We start from the raw sequence: 16,592 nt of genomic DNA, 5'->3' as shown, positions 1-16,592 counted from the left end.
GGGCCGAACCGGCGAGTGTGGGCCGAACCGGCGAGTGCGGGCGGAACCGGCGAGTGTGGGCCGAACCGGCGAGTGTGGGCCGAACCGGCGAGTGCGGGCTGAACCGGTGAGAAACTCCCCTGGGCCCAAAAAAAGTGACTAAGTCGTTTGATACTCATGGGAAACCCAAAATACCCGCCACAGATGAACTTGTTTGGTCTATTAGGGTCTTTGTGGTGTGGTGGGGTGGGGTGGGGTGGGGGGGGGGGGGGGGGGCAGGATTGGAGGGAGGAATGAGGAAGGACACTTTGACGCTCATGTGTTGTGACTGCAGTTGATCCAGATGAACACATGCTCAAGGTGTTAGTCATTAGATACTTGTTATTGATGGAAGGGAACTTCCTGGTCTGAGGAACGTCAACAGTAACTCTTCCTTTCGGAGAATCTGGGGCAGGAATGAATTGTATAAATCAATGAAAAATACTTGGGACTGATTGTGGTGATATGCATCACTGTAGATACACAAGGGGTTAATGTAAATACACTACAACTAAGTAACCACTAGAGGGAGCACCAGAGACATCATGACATGCAGACATACAGCCAATGGGTCATTACAACAGGACACAACCAATGGGTAATCAGGACACCCAGAGGTGGCATTACCACAAGACGGCACTTCACAACCCATATAAAAGGACAGGGCACACATGCTCTGCCTCTTTCCACAGACAGACATCTAGAGAGTACATCGGGGTTGATCAACAGCATCACACCCAGCACGTGGCTTAGAGCAGGCTGGTAAAGATAGACTGAGTTACTACAGCTAGATTAGCAGAGAGTCAAACTTATTTAAGAACTGTGTTAATAGTTCAATAAACAAGTTAAGCTCATTTCATAGTTTGGAGCTTCCTTTGTCAAAGCATACATAAAGGAAGCAGCTTATGCTACACGAAGTAGCGTAACGCATCACTGATGTGGGAAGCTGGTGGGAAATTGATAAATAAAACTTGTGTTTTAAGTTGCACTTGAATATCCAGTCGTATCCGGGATTGCTACAGCACTGAAGGAAGCCCTCAGCCCATTGTACCCGTGCTGGCTCTTTGGTGGAGCAATCCAATTAGTCCCATTTCCCTTGAACCTGAATTTTTTTTTTTACCCCCTTCACACCACTCAATTTCCCAATTAAAACTATTGAATCTGCATCCACCGCCCTATCAGGCAGCACACTCCAGGCTTTGGGCCTTGTCGCATTCTGACAGTAGTACTGAGGAGTTGAGTTGTGTTCCAGAACTGGACGTGCCCTGAGGCAAAATGTTCAGTAAAGCTGCCAGACTGGCAGCTACCTGGCAAATTGCCGAGGTATGGCCTGTACCCACAAAGCAGGGCAAACTCAGCCTGACCAATTACTGCACCGTAAGTTTACTTTCGGTCATCAGTAACGGGATCGACAGTGCCATCACACGGCACTTGCTCAGCAATAAATTGCTCACTGATGCTCAGTTTGGGTTCCACAAGAGCCGCGATACTCCGAGCCTCATTTCAACCTGAGTCGAAACATGGCCAAAGGAGCGAGTTGAGGCGAGAGTGACTGCCCTTCACATCGATGCAGCATTTGACTGGACTGCCTGGAGCATCAAGGATCCCTGGGTCAAGACTGGAGTCAATAAGAATCAGGGGCGGAACCTCTCCACCGGTTGGAGTCATACCTAGCACAAAGGAAGATGCTGTGGTCATTAGAGGTCAATTATCTCAAGACTTTTGGGGTTCCTCAGGGTGGTGTCCGACGCTCAACCATCTTCAGCTACTTCATCAATGACCTTCCCCGCACCTCACTGTCCCACCTCCCAACCGCCCCAATAGGGTCAAAGTGGGGATATTCACTGACGATTGCACAGTGGCTAGCACTGTTGCCTCACAGCACCCAGGTCCCAGGTTCGATTCCCAGCTTGGGTCACTGTCTGTGCAGAGTCCGCACGTTCTCCCCGCGCCTGCGAGGGTTTCCTCCGGGTGCTCCGGTTTCCTCCCCCAAGTGCCGAAAGACGTGCTTGTCAGGTGAATTGGACATTCTGAATTCTCCCTCAGTGTACCCGAACAGGTGCTGGACTGTGGTGACTAGGGGATTTCCACAGTAACTTCATTGCAGTGTTAAATGTATGCCTACATGTGACAATAATAAAGATTATTATTATTATTATTATTAATAAATGTCATTCGTGACTCCTCGGATACTGGAGGCGGCACGGTGGCACAGTGGTTAGCACTGCCGCCTACGGTGCTGAGGACCCAGGTTCGATCCCGGTCCCGGGTCACTGTCTGTGTAGAGTTTGTACATTCTCCCCGTGTTTGCGTGGGTTTCACCCCCTCAACCCAAAGATGTGCAGGGTAGGTGGATTGGCCACGCTAAATTACCCCTTAATTGGGAAAAAAAAATAATTGGGAACTCTAAATTTAAAAAAGTGACTCCTCAGATACTAAAGCAGTCCATGTCCATATGCAGCAAGACCTTGGACAATACCCTGGACAATACCCTGACTTGGGCTGATAAGAGGCAAGTAACATTCGTGTCACTCAAGGACTGGGTATTGACCATCTCCAACAAGAGAGAATCTAACTATCACCCCTTGACACTCAATGGTATTGCCATTGCTGAATCCCCCTCTATCAACATCCTGGGGGTTACCATTGACCTGAAACTGAATTGGACTCACCACATTAATACTGTGGTTAAAAGAGCAGGGCAGAGGCTTGGAATTCTATGGAGAATATCTCGCCCCATGACTCCTCAAAGCCCATTCACTGTCAAAAAGGCACAAGTCAGGAGTATGATGGAATACCCTCCACGTGCCTGGATGAGTGCAACTCCAACAATACTTGAGAAGCCTGGCACCATCCAGGACAAAGCAACTCACTTGATTGGCACTCCATCCACCACCTTCAACATTCGCTTCCTCCACCACCGACGCACAGTGGCAGCCGTGTGCACCATCTAAAGCATGCATTGCCGCAACTCACCAAGGATCTCTCGACAGCATCTTCCAAATCTGTGACCTCTAGGACAAGGGCGCCAGACACAAGGAAACGCCACCACCTGGAGGTTCCCCTCCAAGTCACTTCTCATCCTGAGTTGGAAATATATTGCCGTTCACTGTCACTGGGTCAAAATCCTGGAATTCTTTCCCTCCAGCACTGTGAGTGCACCTGTACCACAGGGACTGCAGCAGTTCAAGATGGTGACTCAGCATCCACCTTCTCAAGGGCAATTAGGGATGGGCAATAAATGCTGGCCGAGCCAACGATGCCCGCAACCCTTGGAGGACTACAAAACAAATTAGAGGATGGTCTTGCTGAAAACGCTTTATCTTTACTATGTCAACCCATTCAACATCTTGAACATCTCTATTAAATCTCATCTTAACCTTCTTCTGGACTAAGGAGGACAACTTAAAAAAAAAATATATATAAAAAGTGATGGACCGAGTGTACACTTTGTGTACATAAGATTATCCTGTCAAGTTTATATACTTGGGCAATGTACTTTCATTTTTAAAAAATATTTTTTTATTCTCCTGTATCACATTTTCTCCCAGATTTACACCCAACGATAAACAATAATCCGTAACGAATGTAATGTCAATCCCCATATCAATAACAACGATCCCATCCTCCCACCAAACCCCCAAACATTAGCCCGCATGTTAACATAAACAAGTGACAAAGAGAAATCAAGAATCACCCATAAGTCACCATTAACACATAGAGCCCCCAACCCCACTAATGTTCGATGTGATCCAATTCTCGAAGGTGCATCAGGAATAACGTCCATGAATTGTAGAACCCCTCCGTCCTTCCCCTCAGTTCAAATTTGACCTTTTCAAGCGTCAGGAATTCTTTCATTAAAGCAAATTTTGTTTTTATAAATTTAGAGTACCCAATTGATTTTTTTCTAATTAAGGGGCAATTTAGCAGGGCCAATCCACCTAGCCTGCACATCTTTCGGTTGTGGGGACAAAACCCATGCAGACACGGGGAGAATGTGCAAACTCCACATGGACTGACCCAGAGCCAGGATCGAAGCCGGGAGCTCGGCGCCGTGAGGCAGCTGTGCTAACCACTGCGCCACCTTGCTGCCCATCATTAAAACAAATTACTGTGGATGCTGGATTTTTTTTTAAGGAGAAATTGTACAGAGAGGACAAGTTCAGCCAGACGGAGGAGAGTGGTGGTGGATGGGCATTGCTTTGATAAAGAGTCATCCAGACTTGGAATGTTAGCCCCGCCGTCTCTCCACAGACGCTGCCAGACCTGCTGAGATTGGCCAGCATTTTCTTTCTTTGATACTTACATGTCAGTCCCCTTTGGGAAAGAGGAGAGGCAGTCAAAATGCATCACATTTGTGTAGACAGACAGGTTCAACGGCACACAGGTAGAAATGTGTAAGTTGGCACTCCAATGCAGGACTGAGGGAGTACTGTCGGACCTTAAACCAAAACCCCATCTGCCCTGTCGGGTGGATGCAAGAGTTCCCATGGCACCAGTTCAAAGAAGAACAGACTTGTGATGAAAGGTCATTGACCTGAAACATTGGGTGAGGTTCTCCGTTAACCAATGCCGAAATCGGGAAACGCGATTGGGCGCAGAATAGTTTCCGACATCAAAACCGCGGCAGATGCCGATTTGATGCCAAAGTATGATTCCCCGTCACCTCGAAAATGGCGTCAATGCATTTCACGCCACACGTACAGTAGGCACCATTTGCATATCATTAGCCGGTCCGACCCGGTATTCTCCGGGGCCTCCGTGATTCTCCGTCTCCGACGGGCTGAGTTCCAAAATCTTGAAACCGGCGTGGAGGCTGCTGAGGGAGAGGGGGTACGTAAGGGGTCCAACATCGCTATAGTTTGCTGGCAGCTGTGCTGCTGGCCAGGGGGCGTCTGCCAGGGCTGGGGAGAGTAGTGGGGGGTGGCCAGGAGGTGGGCTGTGGGGTCGGGGTGAACGGGCACGGAGCACCATTGCCGCAGCCATGCAGCTGCGCACGCCGCTGACAGCGCACTTTGAACCTGGTGCCCTGGGTCGTATAGGTGTCCCCCCCCAGGGAACCCGCCCGGGTGACCTCTGGCCCCAGACGACCCATCAGCTGTGTGGGCGCGCTCCAGCACAACCAGAGCCTTCTTGTTGGCTGGGATGTGTGTAGGGAGTATAATGTGTACGTGTGGCTACAGCTTGTCAGCCTCCCGAGTGTCGATCACGGACCTGGCGAACCCCGTACCGTTTTTGATTGGAATCGATTGTGTTCCGCTCGGCACCGGTGCTAACCCCTCAACCGTAGCGGGATCGGTCCAGGTGTAGCGCCGGTTTTTCTGTCGTAAAAGTCCATGGATTCTCTGTTGGTGTCAACGCTTCGCCTCAGAAATGGAGAATCCCGCGCCCATTAACTCTGTTTCTCTCTGAGCACATGCTGCCAGAGCTGTTGAGTATTTTCAGCGTTTTCTGTTTTCCGAACAGGGGAGTCATCCCTGACCGATGTTTCCACCTCAATCACCATCAGACAAACCGATTAGATGGTTGTTGTCACATGCTATTTGTAGCAGTTTACTGTGTGCAAATTGTATGCTGTGTTTCCTATATGGAAACGGTGACAGCACTTCACAAGTGCTTCACCAGCTGTAAAGAAAGCACTTTGGGACTGTCCCGTGGTCATGATGGGTGCTATATAAATGCAATATTTTTCAAGCTGAAATCTATTTCAAGGATGGGCTGTCGAAACGTTCCTGTGTGTGGCTGGGCAGCGGGCTGGAAGATGCCACTCGGGCCTTATTCTGTAATAAATACCACATTTCACAGCGTGTAAAATGCATTAACGACACTGTACACTGAGAAAACTGGCCACGCACAATAACTAAATGTTTTGGGGTCCATTGGAGAGGAGGTACATTCCCCTAACACTGTGTGCACTGCCAAAAGAAAAGAGGTTTTTAATACTCGTTCTCGCATTTCCAGCATTATTGTGAGCAGACTTGATGGATGTGCAGGGTATTTTCGTTTTGAAAAAGCAAATGGAATATTGGATTTAATGCTAAAACTATTATATCTAATAGCCCAGATGCAATGGTAAAACTATATTTAAAACTTTAGTAAGAACATAATTGAAGCACTAAGCACCAATACTGGACTCTACCTTAGAGGAAGAATTTTATGGTAATGGTGTGCAGTTTGTTGGTTAGCACTGCTGCCCCACAGCGCCAGCGACCCGGGTTCAATTCCGGCCTTGGGTGACTCTGTGTGGAGTTCGACCCGTGTCTGCGTGGGTTTCCTCCGGATGCTCCGGTTTCCTCCCAAGTTGTGCAGGCTAGGTGGATTGGCCGTGCTAAATTTGCACCTTGGTGTCCAACGATGTCCAGGTTAGGTGGGGTTACGGGGATAGGGTGGGGGAGTGGGCCCAGGCGGGGTGCCCTTTCAGAGGGTCGGTGCCGATGCGATGGGCCGAACGGCCTCCTTCTGCGCTGTGGGGGTCATACGGATTCTATCCTATGGGTGGAGAGGGTGCGGCGCCGACTCACGAGAATGTTGCCTGGCATCAGGAATGATCAGAAAAGACTTGGAGTTGATTTCATGAAAGCGGAGGAGACTATCAAGTGATTTGAGAAGAAATGGGGTCGCGGGATTAAAGTGATATGAGAGCAAGGACATGGAATTCGGCTCCATGTGGAAGATAGACACTAATATCAGTCAGTTACTCTGGATGACCTGTCTCCATTTTACAATTCCCAAGTGATTCCTGAATCAATTTGTTCGTCAAAACATGCAGTGATTAATTATTAAAAATGCCTTAATTCACGCCCATTCGATATTGTATTTTCAATCTCCTGTTACGATGACCAGTTTTGCTTCCTGAATTCGACTACCATTGTACCGAGAGGGGTTTAGTGACTGAAATTGCATTTTGTAGATAGACATGAAAATCGTTTCTATTTCAGGACAGTCCTGTATTAAATTATTTTTTCGAAAACTATTCCTGTCAAATCAAATTTTTTGAAGAAAACTTGTGTATTTATTTACTTGCTACAAAGTATAGTGTGATCATTAATAATATGCTTTTTGGGAATTAATGCGTTTTTGTGACTAAAATATTTTCTTTTTTTAAAAATAATTTTTATTCAAATTTTCACTTTCACAAAAAATAAAACAATAACAGAAAATTCTAAGAACAAAAAAAAACAGAACCCCCTCCCCCACCCCGCCGTAAATACAAGAGAGAAACAATAAATTAACGCCCGTCATTGGCAAAAAACAGATAGACTAAAATATTTTCAATTGCTCACTCACTGAGCAGTGAGGAAATCCCATCAGTATTTGATGTTTTGCCTGTTTTCTGTGTTGATCTAATTTCCCATCGCTTCTTGTTCACCATAACGTGTTTAACATACTTTCATTAACTGAGGAATCTATGCTTTACAAGTTTTAAAGATCAAGACTGTGCCCTAAGAATAGAGCTGCTTTCTTGTTCAAAATTTCCAGATTGTCCTGTACAGTAAGGGTTAAATCCGTCAGTAAAATAAACCAATGATTGATTGTAATCAGAGAATGGGATATGGTATCAGATGGACGTGGATGAAGATATTTGTGATCATTAAGAGCTGAACTTGAGTATTGGTGAAAAAAAAGAGACACGTTGTTGAAGCTTTTCATCTTGCACTCATCAGGACAAGCAATTATTTTGCATGACAAAAGGTGCTGATTGGTTGGCAAGTGGACAGCGTTCCCCGATGCGTCTCCGTGACAGTGCCTTGACCAACAGTCTACTCGCCAACCAATCAACACTTCTCGTGCAGCGTAAATTGTTGTTCGCTTTGAAATTTGGTGTACTTGCTGCCCTTCCTCTGTCCCGATGAGTGCAAAATTGAAAGCTTCAACGGCATGTTTCTTTTCAGCAATACTCAGGTTCTGTACCACCAAGGGACTATTAAATTACTGAATCTTTCAGCGAATAATGGTGACATGCGCTCATTATCAAATATTTTTTAAAAATCTGCTCAAAAGAAATAGTGATGCTTTTGTACTCTGGGAAGATGTCGCTTATGTATCAGGTCAAGGAGAATAGTTTGAAATGACAGAAGCAAGATTCTAAAAATGACACCAAACGCAAGAATTATTTGTTTAAAATAAATGGTAGATAATAAATTCATAAGATATAAGAGCAGAATTAAGCCATTCAGCTCATCGAATCAGCTCCGCCTTTGGATCATGCCTGATATGTTCCTCATCTGTTACCTACAATACTACAGACCAAGAGCTGGATTGCGAAATCAGCCAGAGCATCTCCTCCCTAGAACGCATGACCTAGGAGCAGGAGTCGGCGATTTAACCTCCCCCGAGCCTAACACCCTCAATGTGATCATGGCTGATCCCATCATGGCCTTAACTCCACCGTCCTGCCCATTCTCCATAACCCCTTGAACCCATTATCAATTAAAAATCTGTCTAACTCCACCTTAAATTGACTCTCTGTCCCAGCATCCACCGCACTCTAGGGTACCGAATTCCACAGATGCACAGCCCTTTGGGAGAAGTAGTTTCTCCTCAAATCTGTTTTAAATTTGCTGCCTCTTATCCTAAGACTATGACCTCTTGTTTTTGAATGCCCCACAAGAGGAAGCATCTGTTCCACATCTACTTTATCCATAACTTTTAACATCTTGTACACCTCAATTAGGTCTCCCCTCATTCTTCTAAACTTTGGTGAGTATCGGCCTAAACTGTTCAATCTTTCCTCATACGGCAAACCCCTCATCTTTGGAATCAATCTCGTGAACTCCTCTGAACTGCCCCCAATGCAATCTGTCATGGTTGTTGATGAGAATAAACTGGACCATATGGCTTCCAAAGTAGCACTGCACGGAATTCCAAAGCATTTCCACTTGTTCTGTTTTATGCTTGGTTCAGTTCTGTCTCCTTTCCGTTCAGTCAGATTGTTTGAAATTCCGAATCAAACCGGGGCCCTGAAATCTGTCAGATGCTTGCAGTCTAAAACGATCAACCAAATTTTGATGGCACTAGGATTGGAGCATACTGCCTGGAAAGGCTGGTGGAAGTGGATTCATTTGTAGCCTACAAAAGGGAATTAAGTGAATACTTGAGAGGGGCGGCATGTGGCGCAGTGGTTAGCACTGGGACTATGGCGTGAGGACCCGGGTTTGAATCCCGGCCCTGGGTCACTGTCCGTGTGGAGTTTGCACATTCTCCCCATGTCTGCGTGGGTTTCACACCCACAACCCAAAGATGTGCAGGATAGGTGGATTGGCCACGCTAAATTGCCCCTTAATTGGAAAAAAAAAATTGCGTACTCTAAATTTATTTTTTAAAAAACAAAGAAAAAGTGAATACTTCAGAAAAAAGTTGTAGGTGTATTGGGGAGGAGCCAGCACTGACTTGATGGGCTGAATGGTGGCCATTTGTGCTGCAGAATTCTATGAAATTCTTCTCCAATATAGTGTGTTACACAGCAGTTACAACTATTCACCCAGACTTGAAACGTTAGCTCCTTTCTCTCTCCGCAGATGCTGTCGGCCCTGCTGAGATTGTCCAGTATTTTCTGTTTTTGACAGGACTATTTGTTATTTACTGATGTGAGTGAATTGTTCAGCTTGACAGCTACTGTAAAATCTCCAGTGTGCTGGAGTCCTTGTGCCCTTTTATACAATTAGGCTTTGTCAGCTGCAGCCTGAGATGTGGTCTGATAAAGTGCTCTCTCGCTGCCTCTTGAAGTCTGAGGATGAGCATGAGGTAATTTAATAAAATCCATTAGCTGAAATAAAGTAAAAAAAGCTTGCGTCATCTGTCAGCAGATGTTAATCCTGAGCCCCTTCAGCTGAATGTAAAATAACCCACAACACTACATAGAGGGACAACAGAGGTGTAAGCCCAAACCAGCTTCATTAAAAACAGATTATTTGATCACTAGTGTTTGTTTCAGATTGCTGAGCAAAAATGTACTAAGGTGTGTCTTGTCCAGTTCGGTAGTGACTATATCTCAAAAAGTATTTAATTGATTTTGGGGCTTCTTAAAGTTGTGAAAGGCGCTATATAAATGCAAGCCCTATCTTTCTTTGATCCCTCTGCACGCCACAGATACATTTCTAGAGTTAAAAAAGTAAATAGCTACCTCACCCCGCCTCAAAAGCAGATATTCAGGCAACCATGTTAAGTCTTCCATGGTGTATGTTCAAAGCCCAGGACTTGAGAATACGGATCAGACGCTTCAGAGCAAATAAGGTGCGGGATCTGCAATGTGCCTCCTCAAAGACCAATCTCCATGTTGTGATGATAAAGGTGGATGAGGTGCGAGATCTTCAATGTTCCTCCTCCGTGACCAATAACCATGAATATCAAAGGCCCAATGGCATTATTAGAAGAAAAGGATGTTCTCCCTGTGTCATGGCCAATAATTTCTCCCTTTTATAATCAGCCACCAAAATCACCCACTATTTCATCTTGTGGCCATTTTTTTGTTGTGAGATCTTGCTTCATACAAAAACACTCTTGCCAACATAATAGTCACTTTAATTGCAAAGCAATTCATCACGCCAAGTTTGTGACATTTCTGACTTGATATGATGAAGTGCTATGAAAATATTGCTGAGAGGAGAGACATGTTGCCAAAGCTTTTCATCTTGCACGCATTAGGACAAATGCAAGAATGCCAAGTTTCAAATAAGCACAATTTGTACTGCAGGAGAAAAGGGACAAATCAACTTTAGTTAGCTGAGAAAGGCTCCCCAAGCTGTCAGGTACATGTTCCCTTTGTCAGCAATAGTCAAGTTCTGCACCACCAAATGACTGTTTATACCATGCTGCCTCGAGTCCCCTGCTGATCATCTTTCATTCCTTCTTATCAGAGGCAGCTAGTGTGGAGCAGGAGAGACCCAGGGATTCAGTGAGGGCCGGTGAGCAACAATGGTTTCCCCCCCCCCCAATGCCGTAGTCACCGTCTGTCGTTTTAAAATCGACTTTCCCCATTATTGCTTTTCACGCAAACAAAAGAAAATCTTGAACAGAAACAGCGACACTTTCAGAAATAAATATTTAACAACCATTAGCAGCTGCTAGTCCTGGTCTCGAACAGCATTTAGTGGTCCTGAATATCATTTTTCTTCTTTTCTATTGTGATTGCCAACGACTGCATCTAGTGTTTTGTCTGTACCTTATATCTAGGCCTCATCAGCCCTCTCAGTTAGGTGGAATGGATGACATGACATTATTTTGATCTGGAGCAGGCGGCTTGTTTTCGGATGTCCTGCAAATTATATTTATCCATCGACTGATATCACACATTCTCTGCTCATTATCGCATTGCTGTTTATGGGAACTTGCTAACTGCAACAGCGACTGCGCTTTTGAAAATGTTTTGTTGGCTGGAAAGCACTTTTATGTTGCGCTGAGTTTGTGAAAAGTAGTATATTGAATAGTCATGCATAGTTCAGGAGTAACGTTTTTAAAAAACGCTGAATGTTTTCCATTCAAATTCCTAATGTTAGTGTTAATTGTAATGCTGAGGAATTGTATTTTTATATTTCAGCACGTGTTGGGTAAAATGTTCTCTATAAGCGCTTAGTCCGCAAACTCTAGAGGCACTCGCTAATCATCCATGTAGACTTTCCATTACTCACATAGAATCATAGGATCCCTACACTGCAGAAGAAGGCCATTCGGCCCATCGAGTCTGCACTGACTTTCTAAGAGAGCACTCTACCTAGGCCCACTCCCCCCCCCCCCCCCCCCCCCCCCGGGTCCATCTCCGCAACCGCAACCTAACCTGCACATCTCTTTGGACACTAAGGAGCAATTTAGCACGGCCGATCCACCTTACCTGCAGGTCTTTGGGCTGTGGGAGGAAACCGGAGCACCCGGAGGAAACCCAGGTAGACACGGGGAGGACGTGCAAACTCCTCACACCCTGTTACCCAAGATTGGAGCAATGCTAGCCCCTGTGCCGCCCAGATGTTCACGACCGTCAAGCCAAATTGGCAGCTCACTATCAAACTAGGGGGTCATTATACTATCTGCCTACAAGCCAAAATAGATCAAATGCGTTTCAGGTGGGTCGAGTGTTGTCAACCCATCAGGATTATCCTGGAGCCCCAGGAATTGGAGGTAAATCGTCTGGACTCACACCGACTTTGCCAGGGTTTCCAGTCAGTTTTCCTCTTTTTTTTTTAATATAAAAGCAACCATGTCCCAGAGATTAATAGCGTTTGCTCCTTCCCTCAACAGGCGCAGACTCCAGCTGAACCCAAACCAAGCCTTCTTCCTGCTGGTCAACCAAAGGAGCATGGTCAGCGTCTCGACCTCCATCTCAGAGATCTACGAGCAGGAGAAGGATGAGGACGGCTTCCTTTACATGGTATACGCCTCTCAGGAAACCTTTGGGTGCTGAAGGCGGCGGTGTCAGCACTCCCGACAGCGAAGATCCCTGGACTTCGTTCACTGGTCAAGGATAGAGAGAAGAGAGAATTTCACTGTGTTTTTAACAAACAAAACAAAAAAAAAAACCCAAAACACCAGGATTTCTATCCTGCATCCTGTCACTCACAAGTACTACGAACGCATAGTGTACCGGGGTCATGTAAAACATTGAACAATAGCCTTCTCTCACTTGTATCTATATGATTGGCAATTGTTTATTTGCTAGCTATTGGTCTTTTTTCCCTTGTGTTTTTTTTTTCATTTATAATTAAAAACAAATGTGATTAATGCATGGTCCACCTAACGAAACAATGAGGAGTTCCAAGGCCTTATAATGACTGATGTTGAACGATGCAGATGGCTTTGAATGGAGAGGGTGAGATATAATATAATATATTATATATATTATCTACATATATATATATATATATATATATATATATAAAATTACCAATGATTTAAAAATTGATTTTAAGTGCATATCGAATATGGGTGCTACAAGGCAATAGGTAGGGAGGGGAGGGGGTTTGGAGGGGGCAGGGTGGGTGGGGGTAATGGGAAGAAAGACAACGTAGGATTGTGCAGAACGGTTTTCATGATCAGCTATTTTAGGTAGAATTTGCTTTTAATGCACTTTATAAACAGCACGGGTGTTTAGGAAAACCCAAGTCCTGTCACATTGTAGCATATACAGAAGTAGACTTTTAATGTAGGTCGTCTGTTCCTGTTTTTTGTGACACTGTTATTAATTCTTTACATTATTTGTGTGTTGTTTTCTGATTGCGTTGGCTATTATTTTATTTTTGGTTGCCAGTTCTGTGTAGTTATAGCGCCTGTTAATATGTGATAAAAAGGGAATGGCTTTCACGGAAATTCTCATAATTGTTGATTTTTATTTCTTCTTTTTGAACAAAACTTGCATAATTTACAAAAAAAAAGAAGTCCAATACAGATGTTATGATTTAAACGAGCCCAGGTCTCCTTAATCCATTTTGTATTTTGAACGTTCGGTTTTGCCTCACACGGGCTTTTCGAGATCCACGAGGAGTTAATTGTGTTGGCCCTGCTTGAGAGCACGGCTCTCGTGATGGAACGGATAGCTGAACTCGACCCTTCAGTAAGCTCTCGGGTTTGATCTCTAGTTGCCCACCACTTCGATGATCTCCCACAGATGTTGGCCAAAGTTGGTTTGGGGGGAGGGGAGGGGGGCAGGAGATCGGCTAGGGTTCCAGTCGCCTGACTGCTGACCCCTGCTTCGCTAAGTGGGGGAGAGAGTGAATTATGTTTGACTCAATATGCCACGTTAGTCACAGGTCTTTTCCGCTTTTATTTTTGAGCTTCTTTCATGATGAATCGATCTTCAACCAAGGTACCAAGTTCATATCCACAGAGCTTGAAGAGTCTTCACGAGAGGAGCCAGTGATTGCGAGGGCGGTGACTTAATTAAACACTCAAATTAAAAGCTTTCAGAACAAGGAAAGTCCATTTCATACAAGAGCATTTTTGATACAACAACCAACCCACCAACATGTTTTCTCACCACAGGAGTGATCAAGTGTTTCTGGAGCATGTATCTCTGCAAATCAAACTGTGCGATCCTTCTGGGATCATGGGGAACGAGCAGTAGGCCATTCTGCCCATCGATCCCTCCTTCGCCATTCAGTGAGGCCATGGCTGACCTGATTGTGGCCCCAGCCTACCCTCTGTACCTCTTGTAGATCGGAAACCTGTGTAGCTCAGCCTGGTATGTATTCAATGAGCCAGCCTCGACCACTCGCTGGGAAAGAGAATTCCAAATACCACCCGGGAGAAGACATTTCCCATCTGCATTGGAAGCAGCTCAGCGAAGGTTCACTGAACTAATACCAGGAATGGGCGGGTTGTCTTATGAGGAAAGATTAGGCAGGTGAGGCTTGGAGTTTGGAAGAGGCTACTTGATTGAAACATGTATGATCCCGAGGGGCCTTGCCAATTGTGAATGTGGAAAGGATGTTTCCTCTTGTGGGAGAATCTATAACCTTAAAAATAAGGGGTCGCTCATTTTAAGACGTTGATGAGAAGTTTTATTCCCTGAGGGTCGTGAGTCTTTGGAACTTTCTTGTTCATAAAGCGGTGGAAGCAGATTGAATTCTTTTCAAGCAGAGCCCGATAGATATTGATCAGCAATGGGGGTGAATAGCCATAAGTGGTATGCAGGAATGTGAGCTGAGGTTTTTAAAAAAAATAAATTTAGAATATCCAATTCATTTTTTCCAATTAAGGGGCAATTTAACGTGGCCAATCCACCTAACCTGCACATCTTTGGGTTGTGGGGGTGAAACCCACGCAGACACGGGGAGAATGTGCAAACTCCTCACAGCCAGTGACCCAGGGCCGGGATTCGAACCCGGGTCCTCAGCGCCGTAGGCAGCAATGCTAACCACTGTGCCACCGTGCCGCCCTTGTGAGCTGAGGTTACCATCAGATCAGCCATGGCCTTATTAAGTGGCGCAGCAGGCTCGAGGGGCCGAGTGGCCTACCCCTAGCTTCTAATTCATAGGTTTGCATGCATCCCAGTCCTAAATGGGAAACTCCTTGGGCTGAGTTCTCCGCCATCGGGATCCTCCATTTTGCCGGCAACCTTGGGGCTTTCCCGACGGCGTGGGGCTGCCCCACAATGGGAAACCCCATTGACCGGCCGGCGTAATGGAGCATACCGCCGGCGGGATGAATCAGGAATCTGGTGCGGCGGGGTGGAGAATCCCACCTCTTATTTCTAAACTGTGCGTTTGTTCTTGATTCTCCCAGGGAGGGAAAACATCCTCTTATCATCTACCTGGTTCAGTACCCCTCAGAATCTTGTATGTTTTAATAAGATCACCTCTCATTCTTCTAAACTTCAGTGAGCATAGGCACAACCTTCTCTCAAAAGACCACCTCTTCAGCCTAGTTTTTTTGTTTATAAATTTAGAGTACCCCATTCATTTTTTTCCAATTAAGGGGCAATTTAGCGTGGCCAATCCACCTACCCGGCACATCTTTGGGTTGTGGGGGTAATACCCACGCAAACACGGGGAGAATGTGCAAACTCCACACGGACAGTGACCCAGGGCCAGGATCGATCCTGGGACCTTGGCGCCATGAGGCAGCAGTGCTAACCACTGCACCACCGTGCTGCCCTAGGAATCAGCCTAGTTAACTATACCTGAACTGCTTACAATGCAATTATGTTCCACCTCAAGTAAGGATACCAAAACTGTACACTATACTCTAGGTGTGGTCTCACCAGTGCCCTCTACAGTTGTAGCAAGATTTCACCACCTTTATACTCCCATCTTCTTTGAAGTGAAATAAAGGCCATTTGCATTCCAAATTACTTGCTGCATGCGTGTACTATTTTTTGTGATTCATATACATTCCAGATCCCTCTGTATCACAGCATTCTGCAGTTTTTCTCCATTTCAGAAATATTCTATTTTTCTGCCAGAAGTTAACAACCTCAAATTTTCCAACACTTGACTCCATCTGCCCACTCATTTATCCAGTCTATAATCCCTTTACAAACTCTTTGTATCCCCCTCACAACTTACTTTCCTACTTATCTTTGTATTGGCTACAATACAGTCAGCCCCCTCATTCAAGCTATTAAAATGGATCGTAAATAGTTGAAGCCCCAGCCTGGGGTCCCTTGGGCACTCCTCTCGTTACAGTTTGCCAACCTTTATGACACATTTATCCACTTTCCTGTTAACTAGCCAATCCTCTCCTCTATCCATGCCACTGTATCACCCACAACACCATGAGCTCTTGTGTAGTAATCTTTTATGTGGCGCCTCATCACATGTGGAGTTCAATCCAGGCAAATGCGAGGTGATGCATTTTGGAAGATCTAACTCAAGAGCAGACTATATGGTCAATGGAAGAGTCCTGGGGAAAATTGATGGACAGAGAGATCTGGGAGTTCAAGTACATTGTACCCTGAAGGTGGCTGTGCAGGTCGATAGAGTGGTCAAGAAGGCATACAGCATGCTTGCCTTCATTGGACGGGGTATTGAGTACAAGAGTCGGCAGGTCATGTTACAGTTGTATAGGACTTTGGTTAGGCCACATTTGGAATACTGCGTGCAGTTCTGGTCGCCACATTATCAGAGGATGTGGATGCTTTGGAGAGG

General features: G+C 45.5%; 1 protein-coding gene across 1 annotated transcript in view; it reads left to right on the top strand.

Moving 5' to 3' along the window:
• The window catches only part of LOC119969676 (microtubule-associated proteins 1A/1B light chain 3A), a 47,655-nt gene extending 34,926 nt beyond the window's left edge, over positions 1-12,729 (top strand). The window contains exon 4 of the mRNA XM_038803626.1: positions 12,250-12,729. Coding sequence (XP_038659554.1) covers positions 12,250-12,412 — 163 coding nt within the window. The 3' untranslated portion in view covers positions 12,413-12,729. The remainder of the gene's footprint in view (positions 1-12,249) is intronic.
• Positions 12,730-16,592: the final 3,863 nt, after the last annotated feature.

This window comes from Scyliorhinus canicula, chromosome 7 (assembly GCF_902713615.1).
Source record: "Scyliorhinus canicula chromosome 7, sScyCan1.1, whole genome shotgun sequence".
NCBI classification, from domain to species: domain Eukaryota; kingdom Metazoa; phylum Chordata; class Chondrichthyes; order Carcharhiniformes; family Scyliorhinidae; genus Scyliorhinus; species Scyliorhinus canicula.
Note: the sequence above shows the minus strand (reverse complement) of the source record. Positions and strands in the feature narration are given on the sequence as shown.